Raw genomic sequence first — 12,027 nt, forward strand, 5'->3', positions numbered from 1 at the left:
AGGCTAGAGTCCAGAGTGACGCCCAGGCTGCGAACCTCAGGGGAAGGGTGGATGGAGCCGCCATCGATGGTGAGGAGCAGATCTCCAACCTTCCGGAGCAGTGTTTTTGGGGCCACAACCATGAGCTCTGTTTTGTTATTGTTGAGTTTAAGTAGATTTTTTGACATCCAGGCTTGGATGTCGCTGAGGCAGTTGACAAGTGACAGTGGGGGTAGCTGGGATGATGGATTGGTACTGATGTAGAGTTGGGTGTCGTCGGCATAGGAGTGGAAGTTGAGACCATGTCGGCGGATGATTTCACCGAGGGGGAGCATGTAGATGTTGAATAGAAGGGGGCCGAGCACTGAACCTTGCGGCACACCTTGGTTCACAGGGGCTGGGGGAGAGCTGGATTTTCCGATGGTCACAAACTGTTGCCTGTTGGAGAGGTAGGAATGGAACCAGGAGAGGGCTTTACATATAATAAAAATAGCCTACAGTAGAGACACTTTACAGCAAATACAACAGCACAGATTGTTCAGAATATCAGTATGACAATACGACACCCAGTCGGATATTAGCTTTTTGTGAAACATGTAAATGGCCTCTCTAACGAAAGTTGCTTTAATGATAAAATGACTCCCTCGCAGTCAGTTCATCAGTGAATATTAGACTGAATAAAATAGCAGAAGTCTTTTTTTTCTGTGAGAGTTCCTCTAAGATTCAGGTGAAATATTCCACCAAAACGGAGCCAACACACGGACTGTGTTAAAAAGCCAAACATTATCCATTACAAATAGATCAGTCCTAAATCTCACACACAAACACACTTAGTCTGCTAATGACGGATGTAACCGCCAAGTAATAAGGTGTGTTAGAGACAACCAACTGAGCTGTGATGGCACACACACACACACACACACACACACACACACACACACACACACACACACACACACACACACACACACACACACACACACTGCGGTTACTGCTAATAGTTCCTCCTGTTGTCAATTAATCAACCAATTCATCTTTCAATCGACTATAGACGTGTGTGTGTGTGTGTGTGTGTGTGTGTGTGTGTGTGTGTGTGTGTGTGTGTGTGTGTGTGTGTGTGTGTGTGTGTGTGTGTGTGTGTGTGTGTGTGTGTGTGTGTGTGTGTGTGTGTGTGTGTGTGGTGTGTGTGTGTGTGTGTGTGTGTGTGTGTGTGTGTGTGTGTGTGTGTGTGTGTGTGTGTGTGTGTGTGTGTGTGTGTGTGCGGCAGGGAGGCGTGAAAACCACAAATGTCGCCCACACTGCTAACTGCAATTCAAACAGAAATACTGATCACACACATTTACCAATACAGTGACACACACACACACACACACACACACTTTCTCACTCACACTTGTATTGTGGTTTTATTGTGAAAGGACATGTTTGACACCAGAGTTATCGATGAGATGTGGGAATACGTTTCACTCTGTTCACAGCTCGACTACCACACGTCAGGAATGACCTGTTATTGTTCTTGCATTAGCAGCGAGTTGAACAGCCAGGCATAATGATCAAAGGATGCATCTGATAACTGAACAGGCAGAAACAAATGGCCCTTCTTTGAATACATTGACATGTAGTAATACCGTGTGAATTGAGTAATCGATTAAACACATGTTTTTAAATCTATGGAGCTTGATTTTCCATAGATTTTAAAGGATTGCTTGAAAGGAAGGAACCGTTATATAACTCATTTATTTATATAAAACAATGCAGGCCTTTTGCACATGTAGAAATAACATGTGAATTGAACTTGAACAACTTCCCACAATGTATTCAGTAAAACAACATATAGAAAAACATAGTAGTTATATTTACATTTCCCCAAATCCCATCAGTCGTTGGGATAAACGTGATGAGGTCACACTCTTCCCTCGTCTTAAAACTACTGTTGAGATCTCCTCAATTCACTTAATGCAGCGTGGCTTTTCAGGGCAGAAGCAGAACTCGACGTCTACATTTTTTTAAACGATTGTGTCCCTCTCTTGGATATCAGCATCTGGAGGACACTGCTCAGGAACTGATCACTACTTCCATTCTCGCAAGGATAATATATACATGTATATTGATATGGTATTGAAGCTCAAGCCGGTGACGAGTGATATTTTCCTACCGATTATGATAAACCTTCCCTTGTATTTCTAACACCTCCGCCCTCTCTTCCTCCCCCTGCAGGCGAGAAGCCGTACCGCTGCACCTGGGAAAGCTGCGACTGGCGCTTCGCCCGATCAGACGAGCTCACCCGACACTACCGGAAACACACCGGAGCGAAACCCTTCAAATGCATCGCCTGCAGCCGCTGCTTCTCCCGCTCCGACCACCTGGCCCTGCACATGAAGCGCCACCAGAACTAACATCTGGATGTACACAAACCATCCCATAATCACACACAAACAGACACAGAATCATCCCTGTGGAGCCGTGGAGCTCCATGGCGACACACCTTATTGATAGCAGGCATCTAGGCGTATGCTGAGAAAACAACAGAGACTTTGGTCAATCCACGACGGACATTTGAAGGGAAATTTAAAAGCAAGTTTTTAATGAAGGTTCTGGTTTATTCAATGAGACTCGGCTATTACGGTTGGATAGCATATTCTTCCAGACTAGTAGAACAGTTCAAAATACACATTTAGATGTTTATTTGACAAATGGCGTCTCTTTTTGTCTTAAGATGTCTTCTAGATTCACAAAAAATAGCATCAATCTTCTAGTATTAAAGCATTGAACTGCCTCATTTGCATATCCTAAGGTACAATTAAAGGAACATTGTTTATATATCAGGTAAAAAAACTGGCCTCTTCTCATGGAACCAGGGGAAGTGGTTTCTTGCGGTTGTGAACAGAACCGTCACGGCTCTAGTATACGCAATGTTTCTGCTATCAGTGTTTGCTGAAGATTTAACAGCACTGATCGACCCGGGACTCAGAGATGATTTTCTGTCTGTTCTCATCACTGAAACAGATTTAAAACACACGTACACACACTTCACATCAGAACATTTGGGACTTCTGATTACAACCTGGAAACAACATGAACTGTCTGTTGTCCAACACATCTACCACCACCTCCATCTTTGATCGGTTTCAGTCTTTTCTCATTTGGGGATATGAACTTTAAATGACAGGTTCGTCCTGCCTTTGTAAATACGTGTGTGTGTGTGTGTGTGTGTGTGTGTGTGTGTGTGTGTGTGTGTGTGTGTGTGTGTGTGTGTGTGTGTGTGTGTGTGTGTGTGTGTGTGTGTGTGTGTGTGTGTGTGTGTGTGTGTGTGTGTGTGTGTGTGTGTGTGTGTGTGTGTGTGTGTGTGTGTGTGTGTGTGTGTGTGTGTGTGTGTGTGTGTGTGTGTGTGTGTGTGTGTGTGTGTGTGTGTGTGTGTGTGTGTGTGTGTGTGTGTGTGTGTGTGTGTGTGTAATGAATGTATGTATGTATTGAGATTTATACTTGACATCCCTTTTTCTTTTTCTACATCAAATGTTGTACAGTTCCATGTTGTGATGTAATCCCCCTCTAAGGGCCCTTTACAAAAACTCAACAGCCTTTCAGAGAACTCCCTGAGAAGTTAATAATCTGCCTGTCATGCTTGTTTCAGGTAATACCTGTCGATCTCACAGCGGAGCGATTTGCCAATGTTTGTGTCCGTGATATTACCTGTTGCCACAGCGACCAGCTCCCCTGACGACAGTTCGCATGCAGTTTCTATTCAGCGCCGTGTTTGTTAACACTTGAACTAAAGAAAGACAGAAATGGGTGGATAGACCTGTTGTGTAATCGTTCCTGATTGTTTTTGAAATGTACAGTGCGGATTGCAGAGTCCTGTTCACTGGCTGAACGACAGGTTGACGTGCACCTGATATTAATCGTCACTTGTGGCGGCTGCTTTTTTGAAAGCTCTGGGATGCCCACGAATTTTTGTGCAGTGATGTATGCTTTAAAACAGGGGTGTCGAACTCAATTTCATCTCGGGCCACATCAGCATCATGGTCGCACTCAAAGGGCCGGTTTTATATACATACAAAAAATACATATATAAATATTTAATATATTTAAAAGAATGTATTATATTACATTATTGCCGTCTGCATTGGATTATTATCGGATAGGGTAATAACTTAAGTCTCTTCAGTGAGAATGTCACAAAATGATTTAAAAAGAAAAGTCAAATTCTGGAAAAAAGGTCAAAATAAAATAAGTGACATTTTGAAAAGAAAGTCCGATTCTGAGAAGAAAAGTCAAACTTGAGATGCATTGTGGGACATGTAGTCTATGGGCAACGTGCTTCTGTAAAGTAGCATGTAACCGTATAGTAAACATATTATATTCTTTGCAGGCTCTTGTGGGGCCACATAAAATGAAGTCACGGGCCGGATTTGGCCCCCGGGCCTTGAGTTTGACACCCCTGCTTTAAAACGACAGGAATTACAAGAGGGGGGAAACAATGTTGCTCCGTACAAAAAGGATTCACTCTATAAACTGAACGTGAAAAATCCTCATCCACCATTTCTCTTTTAGATTAAATAACATTAAAGTTAAAATGAAAGAGATTAAAATCATTAATCAAAATTAATTTGTAAATCTAAACATCCCAGTATGAAATCTCTCTTGAGACAAGGCAAGCTATTTCTTCATTTATTGTTTTTTTGTTATTCTGTGTAATAACTTAATGTAAGTCTTCCAATGGAGCTCAGAGATGGATCCATGCCATTTATTTGACCAAAATACCGAAATTCAACGATTTGGAGGCTGAAATACTTCTGGCAGGGAATTACGGCCAACTGCTTTATTGTGAACCAATATTTTTAGGAGCCTGATTTTGACTTTTCTTCACTGTTTCAAGCACGTTTATTAAAACATAAGATCTGTTGCCCGAGTAATCCCCACAATGATACATCATGCCCACAGCTCGGAAATATGTATTCGGTTAAGCGGATCATAAAATGTTATATTGTAAGAACAGTTCTGCCTGTTCTCCTGCGCCACCTACTAAACTAACAGGAGAAGCATCTAGTGAACGTTGCCTTTATCGCCCCCTACAGGCAAAGACAATAATAACAAGTAGTGAATGTTAGTGGTGAATTTTGTTGTTGTTTGTTTCCTCATAAATTAAACCCTTTTCTGGCACTTGACCATCAGAAAACAGCACTAACATACACAAATGCAAATTAATTTACATTAACAGTTCACAGACAGAAGTAGTGGTAGTATTTTGTCCTCTCTTTAAAGCTTTAAATTAAAAAAATTCAATCTCAAAAACACTATCTCTATAGTAACAATATTGCAGTCATATTTGTTGCCTGTATGGAGCAGACCACAATGTCTACGCTTATAGGTTTTTTAACTTCTGATGCTGGTAGTTGTATTGCCTGTAGGTGGCGCTGGTTGGACTGGACTTGCCACTCTGAACTGATTGAACGATACTGCCTGAGTTGTTAAAGATATTTTGTTCTTCGCCCTTTAAAAACTCAAACTTTAGGAGCAGAAACTTGTCATTTCTTTAACTGTTGTGATGCAGGAACGTTTAGACTGTAGGTTCTACCCACCCTGTACTCCATAAAAATAAGCGTTTATCGACATCTTATTATTTCAAGTCTTTGATTGTCTTAATTTCACTTCTAAACGTTTCTCTCCAAGGAAACCAGTTCTCCTGCCTCTCTCTCGGGGCGCGGACCACCCACTGTGTAGATATCTGTAGTCTAAACAGAAGACTTTGTAAATATTTATTTGGTTTTATTTACTATTATAATATTAATATTTTTTTTCTTTTTTAACTAATGGGATTTTAGATCAGTTGTATGTGAATATGTGTTAAATTTGTTTTGATACTTATGTTTAAGAGAATGTATCAGTTTATGTACAATTGATGAGAACACAAATATTTACTGTTTTCTGTTTGTGAAAAAAGCTGCAATGAAATAATAAAAAGATTCATAAAACAAAAGCACGTTGTTTGCTTGTTTCCTTGGTCTTTAAAATATGTTTAAAATGTCCTATTGTCTTTCTTGTAGGGTTAGAAAATTAATAATGAAAGAGAATCATTCAAGAAAAAAAAAATTATAATGACGTTTGTCAATGTCAAGGGGATTATACATTTATATGAATTAATGTAGGGAACCTCTTTTTTGTGATCTTCTTATTCACTTCTTCAGAGTTGATCCTTTAAAGATCAAGTCTTTACTGATGATTCTTTGGTTTACATTATCGGGAACATTAGAAATGTTAAGAAAAAACTCTACGATGCCATGGGACCCAAAATACTTTTTTCATATAAAGGCAACCGAACAACAAATATTTGCCAGTGAGGGATATGGTGTGAAGCTTTTCCAAACGCGTGGTGTTGACAGCAAATCAGGGGCCTGTACTACGAAGCTGGTTCAACCTAACCTGGATATGTTTGAGTTAGCCGGTTGGCCTAATCCAAAACATACGCGCTCTCGCTAAACTGTCCTACGACGCGGGTTATCAAGTGGATCGCTCAAGCCAGCCGTGTCCTATCTAGTTAGGTGCGCGTTCACATGAAAGGGGTGGTATTTGGAGCATTCGACCAATCACAAACATGGAGAAGCGTACTGACAGCGCAGCGTCATACTTCCTGAATGAAAAGTCAACTATAATATTAGACATATGAAGAAGTTAAATTAAATATCCATGACTTAAACACTTGATCCAGGGTCAAAGCCACATAGCTGCACCTGCAAGGTGAATACAGCTGGGAACAGAACAAGTGTTTGAATGCGTACATTAACAGGTTTATGATATCACTGCTCCGTCTAAGACACGATCTGACTTTCATTACATTTGTCTCGAGTGTTTCGTCAACTTAATGTGTTGCTTAAAATAATACTTCTGCATCCAGTATGTGACACTGTGAGTGTTGCATGGCCAGATACGGCTCAGCTGACTCAGATAAGGAAATATATGATATATTATGATGTGATATGCCGCGGACCAGTGGCGGTTCTAGACCAATTTGACTGGGGGGGCCACTGGGGGGCCAGTTATTTTCTGAGGGGGGCACAATAAATGCAGGACAAAAAAGAGAACTAGACAGTATGAAGTAATTGCGCATAAGAAAACAATGCAATACAGTTATTGGTATTTGTTTCAGATAGATCTTATAGTTATTACTGTTAGCTTCAGCTTAAGTTATAGTGCAATGTTTGCACTAACACCATATTTATATAAAAATAAAGGCAATAAACAGTTACATCTCTACTTTACATAAGGGTGTCTGCACAATCTCACATTACAGCAACAAAATCCTGCGGTCTTTGGCAAACCGAGTACCAGAAAATATACATTTTTTAAAAAAAAAACGTTTCATTGTTAGGGGGGCCACAGGGGGGTCAGAGGTCAGTGTTAGGGGGGCACTGGTCCCCCCTGCCCCCCCCCCCCCCCCCCTAGAACCGCTCCTGCCGCGGACTGTACTTAATGTTATTCTGATCCGGTTACTTATGTTGTGGCCGATATTTAAGTAAGCTTTCTTAACGCTAATGTTATAATAGTCAGATTGCTCTGAAGATGGAGGTGATATTCTATTAATGTTCACGTTCACACAGTCGATGATTTTTGCCGGCCGTCTTTCCTGCAACGGCAGCTTTTCTGTATTTCCTTTCTCCTGTAATATGACTTGATCGCTTTAAACTCCGCACACTGAGCTCTGATTGGTCAGCAGGCGGTGCTTTCACTGAGTTGAGCTCTTAGCCTGCAACCTAACCTGGGGGGTATACTACGAAGCAGTTTTCGTTTAGCAAGATAACTTCTGGGATTTCCGGTACTACGAAGCTGGTTCACTTTTTAGCGGGCTAGATCTCCATGGTGATTTATCCTGGAACCTAGTCTGTGCTCCGAAGCAGGATAGGTTCCAGGATAAGAGATCAACTCAGCGAAAGCACCACGCCTGCTGACCAATCAGAGCTCAGTGTGCGGAGGAAATACAGGAAAGACGGCCGGTGTTATGCCGTAGGTTGAAGCCTTGCCGTGGATTGAAGCCCTGTTCGCGGGGACGCGCAGAGGTGACGTAATCGCCTGTATTGGGCTTTCGCCGTATTTTCACCCTTTTCAAAGCTTTTATCTCTCTTTTGAATGATATATCAGATTAAACAGCAAACGGCTGAATAAATAATGTGCATACAATTGCGAGGAGGCTCGTTTTAAGGACACGTTTTTCAGATCTGTCACAATCTTCGTATTGGAATAAACTTACGTTTTTGAGTGTATAGTCCCACTCTGTTATATTCCTCCTTTATTATCCTGACAATGACAGGATAATATGTGATTTGTCAGTATAGTCCTATTTCTTAAAACCTTCTCTGTTGTTTAAGTGTCTGATAACCACGAATAGTAAGCAATGATATAACAGTAATGATATCACATATATGATCATGTCAGACACTGTGTTATTTTCAATCAAGCCTAAAAGATAATGTGTTCAAACTGGCTTCACTCACTTGAATTGCTCCTTTGTCTATCATTTTTATATATTCCTACTCAACACATGTTTGTATTGTAATGTCACTCATTGTATTTTAAGGTGACATTGAATGCTTTGAAAGGTGCCCTAAAATAAAGTGTATTATTGATCTTATATCTGTGCCTCTATTACATTACATTTCATTTTCTATCACACTATTAATGTTTCTTATTTTAGACTAGGTTAATCCTGGTGTCAATAGGGAAGATCTGCACTGTTCTACATAACATGTTCAGAGCAGGTGTTGGAGCTGCCAGATTTGGAACCCTCCCTTTATCTTTGTCCAGGATAGTCACAGACTCACCAAAATCACACTGATGCTGTTCCCCTCTAGTTTATGCTCACAAAAGCATTTCACTCTGGGCCCAGGTGAAAAACTAAAGAGGGGCTTCCATATCCGGCAGTGCAGTTGTTAGAGCTGCCGGATTTTGAACCCCCCCTGTAATTTTGGCCAGGATAGTCACAATGTCACCAAAATCACACTGGTGCTGGCTGTCCCCCTCTAGTTTGTGCTCACCAAAGCATTTCACTCTGGGCCCTGCAGGTGAACAACTAAAGAGGGGCTTCAAAATCCAGCAGATCAGGTGTTGGTGCTGCCGGATTTGGAACCCCCCCTATATCTTTCTCCAGGATATTCACAATGTCACCAACATCACACTGGTGCTGGCTGTCCCCCTCTAGTTTGTGCTCACCAAAGCATTTCACTCTGGGCCCAGCAGGTACAAAACTAAAGAGGGGCTTCAAAATCCAGCAGATCAGGTGTTGGTGCTGCCGGATTTGGAACCCCCCCTATATCTTTCTCCAGGATATTCACAATGTCACCAACATCACACTGGTGATGGCTGTTCCCCTCTAGTTTGTGCTCACAAAAGCATTTCACTCTGGGCCCAGCAGGTCAAAAACTAAAGAGGGGCTTCCAAATCCGGCAGTGCAGTTGTTAGAGCTGCCGGATTTTCGCAGCTGTGTGTCTGTGTATTCAGCAGGATGTCTGCCGGAGGCACTAGGAGTAAAGTTGTTATATATATATATATATATATATATATATACATAATACATATATACATATATTGGCACTGTTCTTAAGAAAGAACATGTCAAGCTATGTGTGAAACAATGCGCGGCGTGTTTACATTAGCAAACATGCGAACACTCAGAGCTAACCGTGGAGCTAACGCTGTAGGCTACTGGAGAGAATATGTGTAACCTTTCTCTCTCGTAATGTCCCTGCGAGAGAGAAAGGTTTGAGCTACTGTTTCAGAGATAATGCTTGAAGTGGTTGGGAACATAATATGGCATTTAATCAGGGCAGCGTTTTGCTGAGTTTCTCCCGGTAGAAAACTTTCTAGCAGGGGAAAGCTGTGTGATGCTACAAAGGGGCGTAGCTAGCAGCAGCTATAAAGGGGCGTGGCTATTAGCAGACGTTCAATTTAAAGCAGAATCAGCCTGTTTGGAGCAGGGCTGCAATAGAGGGGTATGAGCAGGATGAGGCATGGCTACAATGGGTGATCTGTTTGGTATTTTAAGCCAAAAACTTCACAGACATGTTTTGTATAGGCATGGCCCTACAATATATTTTTCAAATATAGCATAATAGGTCCTCTTTAAATAACCCCATCAACCGGTGCTCAAAGTAAAACAATGCTCTAAAGCCGAATTCAGAGTTATTTTACTTCCCCAAAATTCGAAGGTGGAGTCAAAAGAAAATACTAGCTCGCTCTTCTCGCTAGCATATATCAGTTGATTCATTGTCAACATAATTGAATACTTTATACTTTTTTGGCTTCGTGCGCCAACGGGTAACTTTCATGGGACTAAAAAAGGCCCTAACTCCAAACTTATATCCAGTTTTCTTTATTCATCAATGCAGGAAAGAGGAAAGTAAACCGAGGTACTGACCGGTGCCAAACAAAGCCAAAAAGGGGCGGGGCTTAGGGTCACCTGCATGATACATGACTTACATTTATTCCTGTCTTCCAAAGATTTGACTTTCCTCTGTGCGTGATATTTTAGCATGGTGGCGATAACCTCCTATCTGTGAGGAGATAATAGATCGGGTCAAACATTAAAAAGGGAATATCGACAGTTTTTGACAAAAACATGGAGGAACAGTTAATGATTCCCTCCTATGGACTCCTCTGATCCGTTATGGCAGGTCTCAGATCCCTGATTGTGTCTATAACGTGTCAGCTGAAAGGTCACGGCAGGAAGCTGCGTGACACCGAGATCCTGCAGGATTCACCGGGGGGTAAGACGACAATTAGACAAGGACAATACGTGGGAGTAAAGAGTTATAAGGTGGAGTCCGCTACTGTTCCACTTGCAGGGAAAGTAATCATTATGTTTGTGCCAAAACGCTTTCAGCAGGGAGCCTCAGAGATGTGCTTCTTCGTCTGGGACAACGCCCCTTATAATAAACATGTAATTTACTGTATGTAAGTGTCTAAGTGTATATTATCTTTTTATATATCATGCATCAACAAGAAAAGGTAACTCAGGTGAATCTACAGTGCAGGTTATGCAGTCTGTGTTTTAGTCGTTGATGTGAACTTCACTTTTTATCATAGCCATTGTTTGTATTTTCCCCTCTGTCTTTTCCCCATACTGTTTGACATCCTTAACGCTGCTAAACCAAGTCAGTGCCTCGTTAAAATCCCACAAAACATTATTTAAAATTACACTCGAAATCCATGTTTCTGAAAGACACTGAATACCATAGTGAAGGCATTATTTTGAATAAAATGTATCCAATACATGATGACATGATGCAGAAAACATATTTCATTTGAATGTTATTTTGCAGCCATCAAAACATGGTGTGAAGTATTTCAGTATTTGTCAGATAAATCAACACAGACTGTATATTTATTTATGTTTAAAAACAAATACAATGATCATATTTTTTTATTTAAGCATGTCGCGGTCAAGACAGTCAACCACTATGGTCCGAACCGAAGACTCTCAAGACATTTTTTATGGATTTCTGAGAAATTTCCGTACAATCATTCATGGTCGCCAGAGGATAGATCCCACTGACTTTGACCATCCTCAAATTATTAATCTAGTGCCACCAGTGGGTCAAATCTTTAACTTATCTCATGAAATATCTCCCAGATGTATTGGGACATCAATACAAACATTCTTTATTTGCAAAAAGAATTGTTGACTTTTGTAGCAACACAATGAGGTTGTTAAATGATGAGTGAAATGTCTCATCGACTACAGGGCGGATTATCAAAACAATCTGCATTGACCGTCAATATTCAAAGTATTAAAAGAACATAACAGAGATGACTGATTTGCATATTGAAAACCGGTCCAGATACTGAAAGGCAGTGAGTTGGCAGCAGCCGTGTTACAGTCTGTTCTCTGCATGAACACCATGACTCACCGTCACTGCAGTGCGTTCCTCTCACTCTGCTGTTCAGGGACATTTCCTTGGCCTCCTCCTCCGGAACATTTACCTGAGTGCTGGTGAAGCTCATTCCAGAGTCGCAGCAGTAAAACTCCTGTCAAAACTTGTCCGACCCACTCTGCACGGT

General features: G+C 41.2%; 1 protein-coding gene across 1 annotated transcript in view; it reads left to right on the plus strand.

Moving 5' to 3' along the window:
* klf5l (Kruppel like factor 5 like) overlaps nucleotides 1–3,216 on the plus strand; it is a 30,546-nt gene extending 27,330 nt beyond the window's left edge. The window contains 1 exon segment of the mRNA XM_034098339.2: nucleotides 2,197–3,216. Within this exon segment, the coding sequence (XP_033954230.2) occupies nucleotides 2,197–2,375 (179 nt within the window). The 3' untranslated portion in view covers nucleotides 2,376–3,216.
* The last annotated feature ends 8,811 nt before the right edge of the window (nucleotides 3,217–12,027 follow it).

The sequence above is a fragment of the Pseudochaenichthys georgianus genome, chromosome 14 (assembly GCF_902827115.2).
Source record: "Pseudochaenichthys georgianus chromosome 14, fPseGeo1.2, whole genome shotgun sequence".
NCBI lineage: Eukaryota > Metazoa > Chordata > Actinopteri > Perciformes > Channichthyidae > Pseudochaenichthys > Pseudochaenichthys georgianus.